The sequence below is a fragment of the Paramisgurnus dabryanus genome, chromosome 6, assembly GCF_030506205.2.
Source record: "Paramisgurnus dabryanus chromosome 6, PD_genome_1.1, whole genome shotgun sequence".
In the NCBI taxonomy this organism is placed as follows: domain Eukaryota; kingdom Metazoa; phylum Chordata; class Actinopteri; order Cypriniformes; family Cobitidae; genus Paramisgurnus; species Paramisgurnus dabryanus.
This window is the reverse complement of record NC_133342.1, coordinates 18681952-18705826: the sequence shown is the minus strand read 5'-3', so window position 1 is coordinate 18705826 and position 23875 is coordinate 18681952. Positions and strand designations below refer to the sequence as shown.

General features: G+C 37.9%; 1 protein-coding gene across 1 annotated transcript in view; it reads right to left on the bottom strand.

Moving 5' to 3' along the window:
- Positions 1-3394: 3394 nt before the first annotated feature.
- The window catches only part of pigk (phosphatidylinositol glycan anchor biosynthesis, class K), a 45148-nt gene continuing 24667 nt past the window's right edge, over positions 3395-23875 (bottom strand). The window contains exons 10-11 of the mRNA XM_065269654.1: positions 22122-22197; positions 3395-4761 (exon numbers count right to left, since the gene is read on the bottom strand). Coding sequence (XP_065125726.1) covers positions 4645-4761; positions 22122-22197 — 193 coding nt within the window. The 3' untranslated portion in view covers positions 3395-4644. The remainder of the gene's footprint in view (positions 4762-22121; positions 22198-23875) is intronic.

The following is a 23875-nucleotide window of genomic DNA, read 5'->3' as shown; positions in this document are numbered from 1 at the left end:
TGCTGCGGGAGCGCATGGAATCCGATTCAGCTGTTTCTTGTAAATATTATTTTTAATATGTTTTGTTATTTTTGTCTAATTTCAAACTGATTTGGTGCTTGGTGTTTAAAGTGGATACAGCATGTTAATAAACAGCAGCAAACACTTATTTACAATCTAAACTAGCCTTTGCTACCTGACCTTAGATCAGTATTAGGTTTTACATTAAAATAAAGACTAACTGAATAAATTTGTATGTAAAGTCGAATTCCCCGCAATATTTTTTATAAGATGCATCGCGAGAACTCAACATAACTTACTTGGGCTGCGTCCGAAAGCTTAGGCAGCTGACTTGCTGCCTCATAAAGCAATGATTTTCGGCAGCATGGAGGCAGCTCTGGGCAACACATTCGGACACCCTTCATAGGCAGCTTAATAGAATTCTGTTTGAAATATAAACAGAGAGCAACTTTATGATAACTAATTGCATATTTAAAAACTAAAATACTAATGCATTGCTAGAAATGCAATCAAAAAAGTGAAAATAAAACTTTATTTACACTAAATTTGCGCTCCAGACGCTTTCTTGGCCACCATTTTATTTTCGGTACTGGACCAGGCTCGACCAATCACATTCCCTGCGCACACCCACACATAGAATTGTTGGACGATGAAGGAATCTCGGGAGACCGAAAGTAAACCAAACATTGGATTCGGACGTGCCTTAATGCCTTCCTGCCTTGAAATGCTCCTCTGAAAAGCTTTCTGAGCCTTGAAATGACCATGACATTTCATTAACAGAACTCTGGAAGGGCACTTCGCGAAGGGATTTAGGCGTTTACTTTTGTTTGGAACGCCCCTACAAATGGCGTCCTTCAAGGGTGCATAAATGCCGTTTGGAAAATGCCCCATATGTTACTCTAAAATAAAGCATTGACGGATAAAGCTCTCAGGATAAGATATTGTTCAATGTAATATATATTGTCGTTTAATGGGAATTTTACCTTAATCAATCTGGCTGTCATAATTCTTTTTTTATCTGTAAATATGTATGATGTGGTTTTAAAGTATACTGTTAATCATTTCAAAGGGAAAGAAAAAATAGTTCTGGGTTTTTCCTCCTTTTGGCAACACAAGCCATTTCTCATCTTTCATCTGTGCCTCACAAACAAACTGTAGACAATCAATGGAAACTGGTTTCTCTCTCTAGACAGAGAAAACAATGACTGTAAGTGTGTCACTGTGATATGATATTAAAAGAAAGTATTGGTGGTGTGGCCAGAGTTGAAGATAGAGAAATAAGGCAATATAGGCCACTGCTGCGAGATCTAGATTACTACATTAAGAGTCTTTCTCTCTTTTTTAGTCTATTGATCCATGGTGGCCCAGCTATTTTTCAACATAGTCTCTTGACTCTGAGACAAACCTTCCCTGCTCTGAGAATACTAGCTGAACTAAAATAAAACCTTATATAGGGAATAAAATAGAAAACCTGCCCTAAAAGTATGTTAAATGAGTTTAATAATATGCCCATAATACCCAGTATTTGACGTAAAATAAAAAACGATTTAATACATGTTTATAGAATTGGGGCAGATTCAGACATGGGGGCTTAGCCCAAATCTATATTTTTTTCTCCATTTACGGCAGCTTTATAAACTATTTTTTATCTAAGTGTTCTCTATATTAGCATTTTAAAAATGTAAAATAACCAATTTTGACAATGAACTTGTCTTATCCAAAAATAGGCAAAATATGTTGCTATAGGCTAATGCAGTAACTATTACATAAGAACGAATAACAATTTCTCACCTGCTGGAAGCGCTCTCTCTCTCTCCACCCTCCTCTCTCCCTATTTGCACTGACAATTATCAAACATAAGCATATTAATGTAAGAGATTGATGATTCACATTTTATAACTGTCTATCAATGTATTTCTGAGGTGAACTCATTGCGAATGTTAGTAAAATACAAATGGACAAAACATAACTATAACTATATACTTTCTCACCTTCTTACTTCTGACGTCTTTCAAAAAATAAATCGTATATCCATCTATAAAAAGGGATATGTGCAATGAGTTTTTTCCAAAGTTTTAATTCACTGACTGTGATTAAATGTACTTTAAATACAACGTTACCAACGACAGTGTGCAGCAGAGCAGGCAGACTAACGTTAGACCAGAGTGCTAACGGTAGCCGTTAGCCATGCAGATAATATATCAGTTGACGCTATTTAAGAGTTTTTACAGCACATAACTATAAATATACACTTTTACAGTAATAACGATGGCTCTGTTAAAATAAACACTTTGCGTTTGCTGTGGGGAATTTCAGGATATTAATTTGCCTTCAACTACAATCTCTCATTCGTTTTCACTGGAGTGGGTGACGAGAGTTTAAACCTGAATGCCGCCACCTAGCGTACTGGATGAATTCATTTTCGGGCCTTTGACAAAAAATTCGGAGCTTGAGCCCCAGAAGCCAGCCCCTCGCTCCGCCCCTTATGCAGAACAATTGAGTTAAATCAAGACTTCATTGGCTTAAAGATCAATCATTAAAGGAGCAGTATGTAGGTTTTTGACCGTCCTTAAAATAGAAAAAATACTATAATATAAATATTTAGTAAACATGCCAAGTTCACATTTCTGTTACTCTCAAAACAGTGCTGTAGCCACTTATTCTATTTTTGAAATGTATGTGCCATGAAATTTATGTCTGTTTTGGTCTGTGTTATCCCACCCACTGCCAATTTACCCAACAGTGTATTTTGACAGCTCAGATGGCAGCTACTGCGGTTACTTAAACGACATTAGCCTATAAATGCGACCTCAGGAGAACGCAACCTGTAAAATGAGCCACAGATTGAGTTATACAAATCCACATGAGCTGGGTTTGTAATGCAAACAACAAAAACATTGCAAAAGTAAAAATTTGCACATAATCTAACAGTGTAAGGCTTGTTGCTTTCCATCATCAGTTTCACTCCTTAGGTGTCCAGCATCCCATGTGAGCATTGAGTTTGAGTTTTCGTCTCCAATATTTTGAATTTATACTGTGGTACCAAGTTCAACAAGCTAGATGTTAAATAATACATATTGTTAACTAGTTTCATCAAACTGAATTCCAAAAAATAATGAAAGCTTCTTTAATGGGCATTAAAAGAATAGCTTGGTCTGCATGATTTAAAAAATTAAATCACCATAATTAGTTAGTTAGTTGGTTGAAAAGCTGGCGCCTTGCAATTTACATTTTATCATGGCTGTATATTTCATAAACCAATGAATATTGGCAATATGCTAAAAACATACTGTATGTAAGTGATTTTTAAAAAAGTTTTTTACAAGAAGCATTGCCAGTAATAAATACAGTGTTTTAAACCTTTTAACACAGCAAGGGAAGAAACAAAAAGAAAAGCTTTTAGAGTACAGGCTTTATTTAAAATGTCACTTTTGCCAGTCTCACACAGTAAAAAAATACAAGAAAATTGTAGACAACAGAAATTGATGGTTTTTCATAATGCATTCAGACAAAAAGCATATACAGTACTGTTTGAGAGGCTACTCTGATGCGGGATCTCCTAAACAATGCTGGATATCTGACCCACCAACACTTAATGATGCATTAGACAGACAGAGATAAAAGAATGTGGAAATTCAATCTCATTCACACTTACTGCCTGCTGAGGTTGCATTTGGTCGACCCCTTTTTAAAGTGGAGTGGAGATGCTAATGGACAGATGCAGGACACAGCCACAGGCAAATGGAGCTGTTTGGTTGATGTACATGCAGTGATTGATGTCCATGCGTCTCTCATACGAGACTCATAAAAATGTCCAAGTCACATTTCACCCCAAAATTAGAGGGAAAAAACATGAAATCATATTATGCATACAGAAACCGGAGCCTATTTCATAAGCAGTAAGATTTAGTGACATTGCCTGCATGACTTATGCAAATCGTATATGTCCTAAATATAGGCTTTATTTTTTCTCCCTGCAAAATGTGAATTCTTACATTTTCCTTTTGATGATATATAGCCTACATATAAATTTACTTTCATACACTCCAGACTTACATAAACAGTGCAGCCTTTTAAATAATGTGAGTGCAAATTATAAACCATAATTTTAAATAAAGCAGCAGTAGTCATGAATTGCATATACAGCTTCTGTATATTTACACAAGCCCAAATAAGATCTCTATTTTATCACACTGTGAAAAAATAAAAACGCCTCAAGCCTTTATTACAAGTTACCACTGCCTGTGTGACATTATAAGTGTTACAGAATAATTTAACTCTGCCTTGGGCTAAAAGCAGATAAAACTATAACTGGAAAAAATTAAAGTACAAAAAACAAACAAAAAACCCTTCTTTTCCCCACGAGCTGACAGTGTGTGTTCAGTTCAAAAGAAGGTACCTGTGTGAAATTCAAATGCATTTGACTACAGACTTCTGAGAACAACAAAGAACATTTCAAAGTAAAAAGTCAGTGCATGTCACTTTCAAAAGACGAAACAAAGCAAAACAACAAACCTGCATCAAAAAGATGAATAAAACTTATTCCTGACCAAATCAACCACAAACAAAGAGACGATAGTGAAGCCTTAGATACTGTATGGCTGTAGGTTCCTTGACTCCTGTGGTGTTGTGAGAGTCGTCGTCTTAGAAGATGTGTTTGAGGTGTTTGATGCCATAGGTTTTAAAGAACACCAGCAAGATAAGAGTCCAAAGGCCCAAAATAAAGCCATCTGGAGGGTGCCAGTCTTTCTGCTTGGGTTTCTGTGAAAACATAAGAAGGAGAACTCAGTCCATTAAAAGGATCAAATCATAAAAAATCTAATTTTCTTTGACCTTTGAAAGAGAGTTTGAAGTACTTTGTCAAAGTACTGTAAGTTTCAACACTGAAAACATTATTGTTCATTTTGTGAACATTTAACACCGCATTGCAGGGTTGAGGCTGTTATTGCACGATGGGGCTGCAAAAACTATATTAAAATCTACAACCCGCATTTAAAGTGTTATTAGTTCATTCACATGCAAAGGCAGGAGACACCACTTTCATAGAAATCATTAAGCATTCACGAACTGTTTTGTTCCCGGTGTGAACAAAAAGATTTTTTGTGTTTAACAAAGGAAAAACGTACTTGACTTTATATGTCAGGAATTTCTTAAATGGTGAAAGCAGCAATTCAGTAGCAGAATAGACCTGATCCGAATGCTTTGCAAGTTTGCAGTTGATTGTAGAGGACTACTTGCCTCCTGAAACACTATTCAAAGACACTTATGAGGACAATTTTTAAACAGAAAGTGAAAACGAAAAGTCAAGTTTAACCTCAAGAGCATCGCATATTGCAACTATAATTCTTTTTCAAATTATTATTTGGTATTATTGCTATAACCGTAGCATGATTCTGGAAAGTCTGCATTACCTACAACACCACCATATGCAAAACAATGCAAAAGCCGCTAAACGTCCCCTCCGTCAAAAAGGAGATAATGATATTGACCGAATTTTTCCGCATGTATTAGACTATTTTCTATGGGTGGCTATTTCAACCTCTCTGGTTTCAAAAATAACTGTGCACACATGTCAGTTTTCAGAAAAGTGTTCATTGACACCGTGTATACACTCACCTAAAGGATTATTAGGAACACCTGTTTAATTTCTCATTAATGGCATTATCTAATCAACCAATCACATGGCAGTTGCTTCAATGCATTTAGGGGTGTGGTCCTGGTCAAGACAATCTCCTGAACTCCAAACTGAATGTCAGAATGGGAAAGAAAGGTGATTTAAGCATTTTTGGCATGGTTGTTGGTGCCAGACGGGTCAGTCTGAGTATTTCACAATCTGCTCAGTTACTGGAATTTCACACACAACCATTTCTAGGGTTTACAAAGAATGGTGTGAAAAGGGAAAAACATCCAGTATGCGGCAGTCCTGTGGGTGAATATGCCTAGTTGATGCTAGAGGTTGGAGGAGAATGGGGCGACTGATTCAAGCTGATAGAAGAGCAACTTTGACTGAAATAACAACTCGTTACAACCGAGGTATGCAGCAAAGCATTTGTGAAGCCACAACACGCACAACCTTGAGGCGGATGGGCTACAACAGCAGAAGACCTCACCGGGTACCACTCATCTCCACTACACATAGGAAAAAGAGGCTACAATTTTTAAGAGCTCACCAAAATTGGACAGTTGAAGACTGGAAAAATGTTGCCTGGTCTGATGAGTCTCGATTTCTGTTGAGACATTCAGATGGTAGAGTCAAAATGGATCCATCATGCCTTGTTACCACTGTGCAGGCTGGTGGTGGTGATGGTGTAATGGTGGGGGATGTTTTCTTGGCACACTTTAGGCCCCTTAGTGCCAATTGGGCATTGTTTAAATGCCATGGCCTACCTGAGCATTGTTTCTGACCATGTCCATCCCTTTATGACCACCATGTACCCATCCTCTGATGGCTACTTCCAGCAGGATAATGCACCATGTCACAAAGCTCAAATCATTTCAAATTGGTTTCTTGAACATGACAATGAGTTCACTGTACTAAAATGGCCCCCACAGTCACCAGATCTCAACCCAACAGAGCATCTTTGGGATATGGTGGAACCGGAGCTTTGTGCCCTGGATGTGCATCCCACAAATCTCCATCAACTGCAAGATGCTATCCTATCAATATGGGCCAACATTTCTAAAAAATGCTTTCAGCACCTTAAGGCAGTTCTGAAGGCGAAAGGGGGTCAAACACAGTATTAGTATGGTGTTCCTAATAATCCTTTGGGTGAGTGTATATGCCATCAAGAGCTTGCCAAACCTCTAGGTGGCGGTGTAACGAGAAGCTCAAGCCCACATAAGCCAATCAGAATCCAGAAAAAAGCAACAAATCACTACCTGTTTCTCTTTTGAACAAGGTCACACTTTTGGCGTAGGTGCTAGCTCTGGCGCATACTGTGACATTTGCTACCTAAACATCCGTTTGTCTGAGTTTACATGCAACCGTGCAACCGAGTTTTTAGAAAGAATCGGTTTGAGAGCCGAGTTCTCCATTTGTGTATAAACTAAGGGCGCACACAAAGGGAAATGTCTCAGTTGTCAAAATAACCATGTACGCGTGAACGGGGCCTTATATGGCCATCAAATACCCATGCTTCAAATACGCTTAATTACGGCCTTAGGACAGGAATTAAAAAATTGACATTTGTGATAAGGCATTTCAGTTACTAACTAATAACATTTTCATTGCCATTAAAATACAATTACTGAACCGAAACATAAGAGTGTGATAACAAAGGCTCATTTACAAGAAAACATGTCAGACGCACTTAGTGGGTTTTGTATCGGAACTCCTCAAATGTATTGCCATTGGTTAACATTACTTTCAGCTGAAATCACCTAGACAGAGATAAACTGAAGGAAGATTAAAAAGTCAAAGTCAGAAGAAAGGTAGAAGGACGTAATTGAAATTACAACCATGTAATTTTACTTCCTAACCCAGCTATTTTGGGGTTAGGAAGAAGCAATAAATATAATCACCAAATATTTTTCTTAGAACATGAAGCAATGTATTTGTCCATGTTTGTGTACAACAGGTTAAAGTTACACAGAATTAAGTGTTATGGTGAAAAATTTATGTCCATTATGTCCATACATCCAGGTCTTAGGAGGTTAAAACATAAATGACTGACCTAAAAAAATGAAGGAAAGAAAAAAAGAAATTTTCTATCAGACCTCATCTGCCTCACTGTTTGCCCATTTATAGTCTACAGCTACATCATCATTTTGTGTATGAATATTACAATTTAAATCACCCACCATTAAACATGCATCACCAGACGCGCATTTATATGCTAATACAGACTGAATGTTCTACTGAGAAAAAAGATTTAACCTCTAAAAAGAAAATGGCCATAACTTTTCCAATTATATTATGGGGCAAGCGAGAAGCTGCATCCTTAAAGTTTCTTGCGTAAATGTAGATGAACATGACTCTGTGTTTAACTGAAGACTATCAACTCAAACAGAGCTACGGTACATCCTGCGACTCAACTTACAGTAACTTAAAAATACATGCTGGCAACCAGGGTGCAAATATGATGACACATGGATGCCACCACCCTCAGAATCCAAAAAAAAAAAACAAGAGTTCAATGTGACACATAATACTCTGACTGGTACTGTACATGATTTCAAATCAAGTGAATCTGTATTCACGTAGTGAAAGTGATGAGAGTGAGAACAGCAATAAAGGCTAAGAGCATTCTCCATCTGCATAATGCATCACAGCCGAGGGTAAAGGAAAGCAAAGATGTCCCGAGTGCTGAGGTAGTTAACCTCTGCAGATAAGAGACTAAGGGTGCAGACTGTACAAAAGGGGCCGTCTCACACGGATGAACAGGAACTGACAGATCGGCTCTGACAGACTGCTAGTTCTACCTCAGTGAGCATCTGAGAAACTGAGATGGAGTTAACTAGGATCATGACAAAGAAAAGAAAATATTAAAAATATTTGAAAATACTTGAAAAGTGATTGATCCTGTGGGGCATGTTAAAAGGCAAAGAAAATACAACACAGTATCATCTCAAAACACTTGCTGTTGGGTACTTCTTTTTGGAACTCCTTTATGTCTGATAAGTTTCAGCTCAAAATACCCCACAGATCATTTGTTATGGGATGTCCAAAATGCCTATTTGGGTGGGAGCAAAAAGTGCGGATTTCATGGGTGTACCTTTAAATGCAAATGAGGTACTGCTTTCGGTTAAAAATAGATCTGATTTGTGTGAATACAGTCTGGGATAATAGTATCTTAAGCTGTTTTAATGCTACAATGTGCTAACAAAAACTTTTGGGTAAAATGAACCAGTAAGTCAGTGGGCGAGGTTTTTGTTAGTGTGACATCACATTAACAAGAGAATCAAAGCAGCATGTCTAATGAGACTGCTTTGGTTTAATGGGAGTTAAAATAAGATGAGGGTGGTTGTTTTTCATTGTAGGGTTTTATGTCCAAACGCCTTGTAAAAGTGGATTTTGTATAATATGTGCTCTTAAAGGACAAGTTCGGTATTTTAGACTTAAAGCCCTGTTTTCAGATTGTTTATGATGAAATAGAATGGTTTTGACTGAAATTTCGACATTTGCGGCGGCCCTGAGATTTTTCGCGTGTTTGTGTTTCATCTCACACCTCTACAATGGGTTTAATGGTGCACTGGAACAATCCTTCCTAAAATGCATTAAACTTTCCTTTACAAAGACGTGAAACTCACCGAGTGGTCAGGGGTGTTCACTGGTATGCTCACACAAAAATCGCTGCAAAAGACGCATTCCAACAGGTTTTATCGTAGTTTTTGTCCAACTCCATTGACTTGTATTAGATGTCCTGTGAACTTTGTTTCTATTCTTGCAATTGGCAATGGCGGATTAGCGCCACCACCTGGGCTGGAGTGTCTATTATTCAAGCTCTAAGCGGAAGAATGTACGGGTGTGAGGCGTTTGGAAAAATAGGTCCACAAGTTAACAACGAATGCTAAAACAGCTGTTGGAAAGCATCTTTGCAGCGATTTTTGTGTGAGCATATCAGTGAACACTAGGGGTGGCACGGTTCACAAAACCCTCGGTTCGGTTCGTATCACGGTTCTTTGGTCACGGTTCTCGGTTCAGTTCTTGATGTTATTTTTTCTTTAAATTTTTAACACTCCAGAAATGTATTATCTTATTAATGTATTAATTATCCATAATTTAGGATACAGTATTAAAAAAAGTTATATCATGTAATCATGCACAAACTGAATTTGACTTTAAGGACATTATTGGGACCATCCCTGAGGAAAGCCAGGTGAGATTTTGATACAGCAAGAGGAAAGACATTGATGATTTCAACATGCTTTTCAATTATTTGGCAAAAAAGAGAATGTGTATTGCCATCTACATAAACTTTATGTGCATTTTTAGCACACAAAGATAACTTGCATTTATTAAAATGCCAACTTCAGTGTAGCTCTTAGGTTTATCACTGAGAGGCTGCTTTAATACTGCAGAGAGTTTATGTGGACGAGAGAGAAACATAAGGTTTACACCTGTAATATTTAAATCCGTCTCTTTTGTCCAATTTTGACAACTTCTGTCCTGATTACTTTGAGGGGCAATTTCTGAAATAAGATCGCGCAACTTTCACACGCTAGCAAAATGAAACTACGCGGAAATCACCCGCTTTAATTTTATCAATGAAATGCTAAAAATAGCGCTGAATACGAAAAGACGTAAAACATTGTGTTCAGTACCTCAGAATGGTCGGAGAGAAGGCGATCTCCTGGGGCTGTTCGAGCACATTCAACCCATATACTGCAGTTCAATCTGTTGTTTTATTTCCGCTGTCATCATAAAAATATGATTCCGCACAACAATACGACGCTGGCGCATCCTCCAACTGCGGGCAGATTTCCTTTTCTCTCCCACTTGCCATTTATAACATAACCTGCAGTACTTAATACTCCAAACCAGTCACCTCTTCTTTCGTGCGAAAGGGAAACACGCTATCTGAGGTCACATACAGGGCATGAGACTACATTGCGCATGCCATGAACCGTTGAACCGTGCGGCACACACGCGCTCCGAACCGAGACAAGCGAACCGAACGGTTCGGATTTTTTTCATGGACCGTGCCACCCCTAGTGAACACCCCTGACCACTCGGTGAGTTTCACGTATTTGTAAACGAAAGTTTAATGCATTTTAGGAAGGATTGTTCCGGTGCACCATTAAACCCATTGTAAAGATGTGAGGTGAAACACAAACACGCGAAAAATCTCAGGGCAGCCGCAAATGTCGAAATTTCAGTCAAAACCATTCTATTTCACCATAAACAATCTGAACAGGGCTTTAAGTCTAAAATACTGAACTTGTCCTTTAATACATGGTGTAACATGTAAATACAATAAGGAAAACATTTTATAATTCCATCACATAATGCAAATCTCATGGGACCAGGCATACAAGTAAGTGTTTTTATTAATGTCATTAATGTTTAATCAGTGTATACCACGAGTCAACTAAATGAATATAACCTGGCAAAGATGAATGCACATTTATATGCGTATTGATTCAATAGATTTTTAGCATTTTGAAAAAAAGAATCAGTTTTTATAAAAAATCTTTAAAAATCTAATTATGGATTAGAATTTTTTATGTTTTTATAACCTAAAGATGCTACGTAAAAGTTTGTAACAGATTTATTGCGTTTTGGAACCAAACTCTTCATTTATGTATGTTACAATGTAAGTCCTCCTTTGGTTTAAGGAAAAGAGAAAGAAATCTTCAGCGAATATTGAGAAGAAAGATCAAAAGTGTTAACAGATCAACCTTGACTTGTTAGCAAACACAACATACCATACTGGTTTCCATGGAAATTATTAACACTACATATGTAATTCTTGAGTAAATATAGACTTTAGAGTTAAATCATAAGCTGACATTCATTCATCTTTAGGCTTCTAAAGATTTGAAAGAAGCCATTACACAGAAAACAGGATTTTGTAAGATGGCTACAGGGATTTGTTCCCATTCAGACACAAGAACATCAATGGGGTCAGGCACTGATGGTTGGGTGATGTGCTCTGGCTCACAGTCGCCATTCTAAATCATCTTAAGGGTGTTCAATGGGCTTGGGGTCTGGGCTTTGTGCAAGCCAGTTTTCCACACCAGACTCAGTAAATCATTTCTTTATGGACCTTTCTTTGTGCACCAGGGAATAATCATGCTGAAACAGAAAAGATACAGCCTGTTCATCTAAAAATGTTTGTCTAAGCTCTTGGCAGGACTGTATGCTTGGTTTTATGCACCTATTAGTAATGGATGTTGCTGAAATAATCAAAACTGCTAATTAGATGGACAATTTACTATATGATGGTACATACATTTTGAGTAAAATTTAAGTTCTCCCTGGCAATACAAGTTCCTATTCTATGCATTGTTCAGTAATAAACATTAGATTTTTACCATTTTGGAATCCATTCAGCTGATCTCCGGGTCTGGCGATACCACTTTTAGGGGCTGGACACACCAAAACTTTTAAACGCGGCTGAAAACGCCTTGAGGACGCCGATTGCCAGCTGTTTTTCAGCTGAGTGCCAGCTTTCTTCAGCTGAGCGCTTTGGTAGATGTGATACTTTAGCTGCGAGCCGGTTGGTTGCTGTGGTAATGTCCCGCCCCTCCTCCACTGTGATTGGGCGGCCGTGTGAGAACTGACATTGACGAGCAGAGCTTTTCTCCCAAAATTGAATCTCTTTCAACTCTCGACGCTCAGCGCCGATCGCGGAAAAAGCGCCGAGCGCCGGTTTTCAGCGCGAAAAAAACCCGCTAGCTGCTGGCTTATTTGAAAAACGCCGAGCTTCCAATGGAAACAATTGAAAATATGCGCCGGCCGCAAGCGTAAAAGTTTTGGTGTACACAACCCCTTAGCATAGCTTAGCATAATCCATTAAATCTGATTAGACCATTAGCATCGCGCTAAAAAATAACCAAAGAGTTTCAATATTTTTCCTATTTAAAACTTGACTCTTTTGTAGTTACATCGTGAATGAAGACCGACAGAAAATTAAAAGTTGCGATTTTCTACACCGATATGGCCTGGAACTATACCCTCATTCTGGCGTAATAATCAAAGACTTTGCTGCTGTACCATGGCTGAAGGAGACGCAATGATATTACGCATTGCCTGAAAATAGTCCCTTGTTTTAAATAGGAAAAATATCAAAACTCTTTGGTTATTTTTGAGCACGATGCTAATGGTCTAATCAGATTCAATGGATTATGCTTTGCCAAAAGTGGTACCCCCAGACACAGAGATCAGCTGAGTGTCCCTTTAAGTTAAATTAAACAATATAATAAATAAATACTAATTTACAATAACTTTGTTCCTAACTAAAATAGTTTGTAATTGTGTTACAACCAAAAAAGCTCTGTTAACTTTTTTTTTATTCTACCCGAACATAAATTCGGTCTTCAAACCTCATCCTTCTCAGAGAGGAAATGATTTGCAGTTTGACTGGTTCCCAACCCAGCCAGAAAAGGACAAAGGGAATACAAACGTGCCTCCTCCTCCTTCAGTGTTGATTCCCTAAAGCCATGAGGCTGAGGCATCAATATGTCAAGTGAACAAATAACTATTCAAAGCTGAAGACAAGCCTTCTCAGAGCAAAATCATCACAGCAAGCCAAGTAATTGAGTTTGGAGAAAAGCACCTTCAGCTGGGTACACTGTGATTAGTCGCTGACATTTAAGCTGGATTTAGAAGCAGGGACAAACAGTGTGGAAAAGGGAAAACCTCATCTGGATATAGACGCTTTGATGACATCAAGTGTCCTCAGAAGATGGAGGTTACAGTACTCGCTCTCTTGAGTTATCGCCACTATGACCCCATACACTGACTGCTCTTTCAACTAAATCGCAAATAGTTTTGAAACAAGGACTTTGGAACTTCGAATCATTCTGTACTTTTCTGAAATGCTCTTAAAAATCAGTATGTCTGTTCTAAAATACCATAATTTAAGGCACTTTGATCATTACAGGTTAAGAAAGGAAAAAGAAACATTCGAAAACTTTAAAAATACATGTTTGGTTTGTGAAGGATGACCTTAAAAGTTTTCTGGTTGTTCTAAAGGCTTTCAAACAAAGTAAAACTTTAACTGGCCCAAAGCTACATTTTAAATCGAACATTTAAGTGGGCTCCGAAAGGAAAAGAGCACAGCAACGCACATTTTCAGTCTACACAAAGTCTAATAAATATCTGACTGAATGTAACTGCAGGGGAAACAAACCCAAAAAAAGTCTCTATGGGAGGTAAAGGAAGGATGATAGAACTATAAAACACCCAAAAAGGTCCATGAAATAAATCACCTTTTATTAAACACATGAGGGTCACCTATTAAAAGTGAAAGTGTTGCCAAAATACTAATAATTCTCAAACATGGTCTCCTTAAATAGTTTTGGTTTAAGAGGTTACATGTAAATCAATAAACCTGGCAATCAAGATATATGCAAGTCGATTATGATGAAACACACAAAGATCTTTCCACATAAGACATAACAATCTAGGTATGACTAAGGGGTTTGCTCAAACCTTTAGACCTTCCTTTGATAGAAGTACACCACTTGAGATGCTTACGTGACCTTTTGTAGAGGCACAAGACCTTCTCTACATCTCACACTCGACCCTCACACTGCTGATTCACTGGGCTCATTTCTATTGTAATGGGCCTCTCTTTGGTGAACTCTCAGCTACTTCTGAATAAATACATGGTGTGAGCATTTCAATAGGCTTTATGCCCAGTTGCACTACTTCCTGAACTTCAGCCAGCTCCTTGTTTCCTGTCTTCCATTATTGGACAAACTGATTAATCTAGGTCAGGCACACCTGGATTAATCAGTTTGTTTCTGACTACTGAGGTCAGGCACACCTGGATTAATCAGTTTGTCCAATAATGGTAGACAGGAAACAAGGAGCTGGCTGAAATTCAGGAAGTAGTGCAGCTGGGCATAAATCTTATTGTTAAGAAATATCCAAACAATTTATACTGTAAAAAAATGTTTTGCACTTACATTTTTAAGTATGATTAACTTGGATTTACAAGTGATGAGTTGCTGTAAATTTTAAAATGTATAAAATTAATTTGAAATCAGTTAAGGTAATTCAACTTTATTTTATAAGTTACAGCAACTCATCACAAGTTGAAATTACTTGTTAATTTAAGTTGATCATCAGTTTTTTTCCCATACGTTGATTTATCTGTGGGTCCATATGATGCGGTATGCCCGCACTAGAGTTCTGTACTTGTTTCCAATTTCTAAATTTGCACCGAATTAATTGCGCTATACGTGATATACAATAAAACATATAATCACTCACATATAAAATAAATAAACTCTCATAACACAAAAACCAGTCCCTCCAGAAAAACACGATTGCATGATTTAACGCATAATCAGCCAAAGTCTGCATATTTAGGCCGGGGACGCATTTTTTTTAAATACGACGCACTTTCGCAGCATAAATTGCAGATTTCCGTGCGCAATCTATGCCGGGCTTGCATGATTTCATAATCCCCGCATTTTCGTAGCAAAAATCACATATATCTTAGCAGAAATTTGAAAAATGCCATGGGAATGTGACATGATTATGTAACGTAAACATCACTGAATAGATGCAAAAGCTGAAAACAGTTTTTGCAAGTTCCAGCAGTTTTTGCTAGTTCCCGCAATTGCATAAATATCCCGCATTTTTTAAGAAAACATGCCGCAACATCAAGGATTTTTGCCTGCAACCATCACACAAATGTATGGTTATTTTGTCAGATTATGTGACGTTTATAATCAGGATTTTAGCAGCAGTTAAAGGAACAGCTGGTTGGATTAACCACGAGGTGTTACTGGGTCATATTTAGTCACTATTTTATAGCCTACTCGGATTCAAAACCTTGAATTTGTGTGTGGATCAGCTTTAAAGCAACACTATGTAGTTTCCATGTATAAATGACTTACAGCTCCCCCATGTGGTTGAAAAGCGCAACAGTGCCTGGTATCAGACACTCTTCTGCAGGCAGTACAATTTGTCCAGTTAAAAGTTGTTTTATCACTGAAATAATTTTAGAGACATTATTTAAAGGTAAAAAAACTACATAGTGTTGCTTTAAATAGCCCTAATCACTCTCTCGCTACCACATAAAGCAAGGTAAGAAAAATCACAGATTTGATGAACTAGCTCTGGATACGGAGATAACATGGGTCTTTGAATTACAGCAAGATCCATAGAACAGACCACAGGAGAATGTGATCTATAAAACAATCCTGTTTAGATTAAACATTGTTTCATTGTGCGGTGACGTTATTACGTGGCTGATCGGAACTTTACTTCTGGCCTTTGTTTGTTTAGTGGTCTAACTAGTTGCTAAATTGAACTCTTGAACAAATATCTCTTCGAACATAACAATTCCTATGTAATCTGTGTGTTGTTTTTTGTGCTTGTTATGTAAATAAAACTAAAAGGACTTTGTTGTTATTGATTCTTAGTGAAGTAACACGAAAGCCTTTTGTTTATGTTGTTACTGCTGAAACCGTCTATATTAACTCTTTCCCCGCCATTGACGAGATATCTCGTCAATTAAGAGAAAACGCTTCCCCGCCAATGACAAGATTTTCCGTCTTTCCGCAATACCGCTATTATCCACCAGGTGGCGCCCTTCCGCAACTTTTTAAACCCGGAAGTATTGCCCTATGGCAAGCGGCTGCATGTCCGTGTCTGTTTTAAAGATCGCTCTGAATGAGATCTCTATGAAAAGTCCGTCACAAAAAAAAATTTTCTCTGCTTTTTGCTCAAAATGTGGTGTTTTTGCAGAAACCTACCCATATTCAAAAGCTGATTGCAAAAGAACCACTCAAGGTAGGATGAAACGGTTTTTTTTGTTTAAAAAGCAGAGGGTCTGTTCTTTCATTTGGTATATTGTATGTTTATATATTTAAAAAAGAACATTTTCTAGAAGGCATTAAACTTTGGTGAAAATTATGAACAACGCTGGCGCTGGCTGGCAACTTTTTTAAAAAACGCTGGCGGTGAAAGAGTTAATGGACTGAAAATATTTGATGCGTAATGCTTTGGTTTATTTAGAATATACTAGTCTGTATTTTTGTGAAGTGATTTATGATCACTTTGTATGACCTTTGTTTATGAAAAGTGCTACACTGTCCAAAAAAGGACAACCCAATAAATTTTAACTATAAACTAAAATTATGTACATTGCAAACTCAATTCAAAAGTGCAGTCAAAGGCAAATATTTCCCCCATTAAATATGCATTCAAATGGACTGTGATTAAACGGATGGAGGTCACCAAATCTACTGTTGATTGTGTTCATAACTGCATAATGAGGCTGATTGTCTGACCTCTATAATCTAAATTCCCTTTGTCTGTCTCTGCACTGTGTCTCTGCTCATTTCCAAAAAGTAAAACTTTGCTCAGTTGTGTCACATAATCAGCAGTTGTCGTCTGTAATCTCAAAACTTTTGTGAATATGAAAGAACTGTGGGTGCTTTGTCACTGCAAGTCCCTTAATGTGTGTGAATTGATCCTTGTAAAGCCTCCTTGTTATTTTGTACATCAAACACAAAAACAATGCAACAGAGCAGATCTGTCCCTAATCAGGCTTGTTTGGGACTATATTTGGGAATTTATAAATGTACAGTGCATTCCAGAAGACTCAGTTGGAGTTTGAAACGGTGGCAAATAATCGCCATCATACCATAGCTATTGGGCCTGGAAGAAAATGCCCAAATCATATCTGAACTACACTGTGTAAAGTTTTATTTCCCTGATTAAAAAAAGAAAGAAAAATGAATTAGTGCTAACTAAAAATCTTATAATTTTAGCAAGAATTCCTTTAGAATTCCAAAAGCAATGTTTATAAAAGAGCAAATGACTAAATAAAGAAGAAAACGCCTGACCTGGCCATGTACCTCCCCAAAATACCCGGAATGGCACTAACAGGAACTGATGCAGAAAGATGAAGAGAGAAGAAGTAAGATGGAAAGAGAGAGAGAGAGAGAGAGAAAGAGATCAAAGGTTCTGATGGAGTCTGCGTGAGACCGGTAATAGAGTCCAGCACTCTGTGGGAAGGAACGTCCAATCACCAGATTTCTGAACGGTTGCTGGAGGATCAGCTCATCCTATAGCCCTCAATCTCCCACTGTTCCATTCATATCCCTTCATAACTCCACTGTTTTTGATCCTGAACAGAACATTCACACGTGTAGAAATATTATTCGCAAAGCTCAATCGTGGCAGTCTGATATCCTGATAATACAAGCAATAGTGACTCGTGACACCATGTATCCTCTGCAATATGCCGTAGTCTTCCGGACAATTTCTTTAACCTACTGGGAATTGTACAGCGACAACCACTGCATCAAAATGAAGAAGGTGACCTGTCATCCACAATTCAATATGGCAATCGCTTTTCTCTATCTTTGAAAATGTCCTGCAGTAGCACACAAAAAGAATACTGAAATATGTTTTCAGAAAGCATGTGTTTAAAAGGGTGACCCCAAAACGTGCTTTGTCACTGCGACCACAATTCTTCATCAAGATTTTCAACGTCCTCATCATTTTTTTCTTACAGTGGTGACCATGTTCGTTCATTTTATGGTGGTTTGCCAGAACTTTGGCTTAAAATTAACTCAGTCCACATTAGAGCAAATCAAACATATTTTGTAAGTCAATAAACTTAGGTCAAAAGTTATGCTAACCTATACATTTTTTTTCTTACAATTAGGGATGCATAGCGATTCATCGCGATTAATCTATAGCAGAATAAAATATTTTCTTTACATCATATATGTGTGTGAACTGTGTATAATAACTTTGTATAGATAAATGCACACATAACACATGCATGTAGTTAAGAAATGTTTACATGTGTATATACATTTGTATATTTATGTATATTTATGGTTTCAAAACGCAATAAACACCATTTAAAAAAAATTAGCTGCCACCAAAATCAGTATTGTATCACGTCACTATTAAAAAGTAAATTCTTTAAAATGCGATAAACGCCACTCCCCCTTCTCTACAGAATGCAATAAATCCGCTCAACAAATCACAGCGCACCATTCCATGCATGGTAAAAAACAATGGAGGCGCGTTAAACACAGACGGAATACTAGTTTTCCAAATCTACTTTGTACAAAAAAAAATACTACTTTTGTTGGCATTGATAAACCTGTGGTGGTTTTCTGTGACGGGGTAGAAACGTTAGCCATCAAAATCTTACACGAGAGGCACTCGGGAGACTGAAAAATGTTGTCCCATGTATAACCACAGCAACTAAATGACTATAACATGGCAAAGATGAATGCACATTTGTATATATATACAAAAGGCATTTTGAAAAAAAAAACTTATGGATTTATTGACTTTTGTAGAAAAAATTATTTGTTTTTATAATAAATCTTTGAAAATCAAATGATGGATTTTAATTTTTTATGTTTTTATAACCTAAAGATGCAATGTGAAAGTTTGTAACAGAAATAGTGGTGTTCATCTTGTTACTTTCTTGGTATAGTAAACACTTTTTTACCAAAATTAGTCAAAATGGATTTATTGCCTTTTGAAACCAAACTCTTCATATATTTTTTCTTTAAATGCATGTGTGCACATTTATATATATATACATAATTATTATATAGAGTTCACACACACATATATGATGTAAACAAAAACTTTTATTCTGCTATAGATTAATCGCGATTAATCGTTATGCATCCCTACTCACAATGATGACAGATGGACCGGGAAATGTGGCTGTACAGCGCAACAACAAGAACGTTAATATTACGCATCAGCTGCTTTCAATGCAGACTACTTTGTTGGTTACAAAAGGAGCTGGTTTTGTCACATCAGTCTGGCCAACTTTATGAGAAAACTTAATGTGCTGAGGAAATTATTCTGATCCCCATCCATTAACGTTAATGGTTTAAGGAGCTGCAGCAGAGCTCATTTTCCATCCCTGATGTAAACCACCATTCTCCTGGTGGAAATACATGGAACAGGGCCAGCAATGTGTCTGGCACCAGCATTGTGTCCATGAAAAAGAAGTAGGTATGAATGCAAAGAGAGCTGCGTTCTCGTTTACTCAATTTAGCAACTAAAGAGGTGTGAATTTGGTTCGTTTCCATTTTTCTCAAGTATTAAAACACACTACAAGACTCGAGATTTTCACTCTGCACATAAAAACAAGACAACTTATGTTTAAAGGTAGCTGTGTTGTTGAGTAATGCCATAGCCACGGTAAAGACTATGTGAGTCAACTGCAAGATCATCTGCATGCTAGAAGACAATTGCCAACAGGCACACGATAGACTAGTCACTGACTAGATGCAGAATAAAAATGTCAAAGATTCTTTTCTCATCACAAATGTGTGCAATTAACACATAAAACATAATAGTGTACAAGAGGCTGTGCTACAGTATATTAAAAATATAAAAGATGCAATTTTATGAACAACATGAAGGCATATTCCAACCTATAACACAGCCTTGAATCCGATATAGCTTTTTAAAAAGCTACCACATGATACAAAAGATCAAGGACTCAAATGTTTATTAAAATGATATTCAAAATATATTATAAAAACCTAGTAGCTATTTACTGTACGTATGGCAAAAAGGTACTAAACAACATATGGGGTCTAATGGTATTTCATGCATTCTGACTTGTTAACACAGTTAAAATTCCTGTGCCGAATGCCCTTCTGTGCCGAATCTGTTGTGTAAGCAGTGCTGGAAATATAGTGGAAGTCCTCATATGGTCCTTACACTTTAGCAAGAGTAGCGCACACACACACACACACACACACACACACACACACACACACACACACACACACACACACACACACCAGCCAAACCAAGACGTCACCAAACAAGTGTGTTGTTGTTTGTGAGCGAAATGTAAGCTTGTTAAAAGAGCTCAGCATTATGGGAACAATGGATGTAGTTTGTTTATTCGGGGTAGAAGCGGAGTTGTGTGTGTGTGCGCTGGATTTTATTGAAATGGGGCGGTCCCAACCAGGTCATAAGCTGCAGGTCATTTTGACTCGCTGACAGGTTTTGAGAAATCGCAGACAAATGCCCAAAATCACAGGCAAACGATACTCGTGCACGTGAGTGACAATTACACAGTGTGAATTATCATGATCTGAGAGAATCGCCAACGAGTCGCCGACACCCATGAGATATCTGGCGAGCTAGATATCTGAACCTGTCGGCGATTCTAAATCATGGCGTGTAAACTGAAAATAACATTTGCGATGACCTACAGCCAATGACAGAGCAACATAAAGGGCAGCTGGAAGTTTGGGGAGGAGTCTCCCCAACTATTTCCTCCTTCATAATCTTGATTTCTTTTTCTTCTTTCTGCTGCAAATGAGTGCACATGCAATTTGTATGGTAAGCTTCTTGCAGGCTACCATTTTTAATAATAATCCTTGCACGCGTAACCTCACGTTGTTTCCTTGTTACTTCTCGCGTGCATTTGGTTGTGAGATGTAGTTTGCGAACCAGGAAAAAGTTGTCAGCGATCCTTCCTATAGTAAAGTCATGTAGTGTGAAACCCCCTGTTGCCAATCCATCACGCAGTCTGAAAACAGCAGCGACTGAACGCTACCCCAGATAGTCACGCCGTGTGAAAAGATCTGTGACCCGAAAATCATGCCGTCTGAACTCGGCATAAGTAAAAACTGAATCAAATGTTGTTGCAATCGGAGCGTAAATAAAAAACGACACAAACATGTAGGGAATCATAAGTTATCCAGATAGTAGGATAATGTTTTGTGTGTGTTGTTTGCTTGTAAAACGCTCCGCCTGCGGTACAGCTCCAGGAGCTTGGCTTTTTTGGGAAAGTAGCGGTACAGCTGATCTGTCTTTATAAATCTGATATAACTAAAGACTCTTTAGAGAAATTAAGGATCCAATAATACTCTATACCAGTGGTTCTCAAACTGGGGGCCGTGAGATGGTGCCAGGGGGGCCCCAGTTTTATGACATTTTATAAAAAACATTAATTTATCATGAAATTCTGTGTAATTAAACCTAAACAAAATAAGGCTACTAACCAACAGCACTACTTTGTATAACTTTATACGTTTTGCTTAATTAAAATGTACAATTTTAGAACAGTTTTTTGTCATAAATTTTCTTTGGGGGGGGCAGCGAAGGAATGCACCGTAAACAAGGGTGGCCGCACGCGGATAAAGTTTGAGAACCACTGTTCTATACAGTAGGCACTCAAGATTAACATGAGATTAGCAGAAACAGTTTATGTGATCTCTAAAGAACTTAGTCCTTACTTACAGCAAATCTTATTAATGCTAAGTAAAGTGTCAGTACATTTAACTAACTGTCTAATGCCACAGTTGCCATTTCTTGCTGCTTTTTAAACCAATTACCACATCTGCTTTTATACCAAAACATACTTCAGTTTAGAATAGATTAGCCGAGCGCTCTCCAGTTCTTTTCCATCTCAAAATAATGAATATTCAAAAGAACTGTGTCCTCATTTACATACTGTACAAGAAGATTTAACTAGACTTACCTGATGAATAATTTGAGCCACTGGAAGCTGGTCCACGTACGTCAACGATTCAACCTGAAGTGCGGCATTTCCAGACCTGAAACGAAACGAAAGAGCGACTGTCTCAGACAATACAAATGCGTCTTCACATGTAATGTTTTCAAATGCAATTTTAGTTTAAGCAATAAAAAAGCATTTAGACTAAACAAACGACAAAACAAATAATTTGTCGGAAATGTGGAAAATGCACTCTCTCTCTACTCTACTCTAGCCACATTACTATGCATGAGCCGAGGATGCAAAGACCTTGCCAATGGACAACCTTGCCCTCCGCAATTGCCCACAGTCTGCTCATCTGAGTGGTAGGATGATGTTTTGAAGCTCTTTTTAGGCCAGCAAAGCTCTGAGAGACAGAACCAGACGAAACCCTTCAGAGTCAGCTTCAGGCCGTCTGTCTGCGGCTTCATACATGAGTGGCTGCTGAAATTAAATTCAGGAGGCAGCTCTCAATTCGACACAACAACTGACGGAGAACGTGTATGATCTGGAGTGAAAGGGCGCCAAAACAAACACAGAGTCTTAATAATGAATGGAAAAGAAGCTAAGGAAAAGGATACTTAGGGCCCTGACATAACCTCAGTGAAATCCCATTAGATTCGATTACATTTTTCCATTACCCGCAATTTCTCTTCATATAATGCGTATCAGTATATTTTCTCGAGAAAATATGCATTCGGATTTGGCTGGAGCAACACTATTATCCGCTTAGAATGAAAAATAAAATGATTTGGGGAGGAAAAAAGCAGCTTTTCAGATATTCTTGGGTTGACGTGTGGGTGGTGATTGACAGGTAATTTCAGAGGTGTCTGTGCTATTCACTGAACAAACAGCAAACAAACTGGAAAGTGTGTTTGCATGAAGAATGAGGACGGGAGGTTAACAAAAAGAGTGTGCTGCAGCTATATATCGGAGACTGGAGGCAATTGGTAATCTATAGGTGGCCACGGCATTTCAGCCAACAAATCACTTCTGTATTTCAATGAGAAGCCTGGGCAGAAAATTCATGGCCCACCCGGAGATGAGGCTTTTTCTATTAGCTGACAAAATGGCCTGTCAATCTAGCCATGTGCATGGTATAGCCACACTGAATCACATTTGGCTCAAATGGCTAAACCTGAATTGCAGAAAAAAACGGAAAGAAGACTCATACCTAGACCTAAACACTAGCAAAGTAACAGAGTAAAATGTTCAGACAACAATGTAACAAATCGCTATCTTACGTACTTTGCATATTGATGATTAATTTATTGATAATTATTTACTTAGTAAATGTAAATGATGCTTGCCTTTTAAGCTCACGTGGTTGCCAGTGTGTTCAGAGCTATCTTAGTATATTTCTATGGGTTTTTGGGTGGATGCTGGGTGGTTGCTTAAGGGCTCTTTATAGTTGTGCGTAGGTCCTAAGACGTAGCCGCGACGACGTAGGTTCCGCAGCGGTTTTCATTTATACTTTTGCGTCGTCGTCCGCGTTGACATGCAAACATACTCGCAGACCGCTGGTAGGCAGTATTCACCCGTGTAACCACAGTAGCACCGTGACCGTCAAAGAAGAAGAAGCTTGGCAAGTTAACCCACAAACGAAGAAGAAACAGCAACTTGTTGTGTATGATTTGAAAAGATCAGCAATGATGGAAATAAATAAACAGCGACGTTTGTTGCAGTTTGAGTTAAATCACTCCTCAACTTGGCTCTTCTTTGTTTTCACTGTCGCAAAC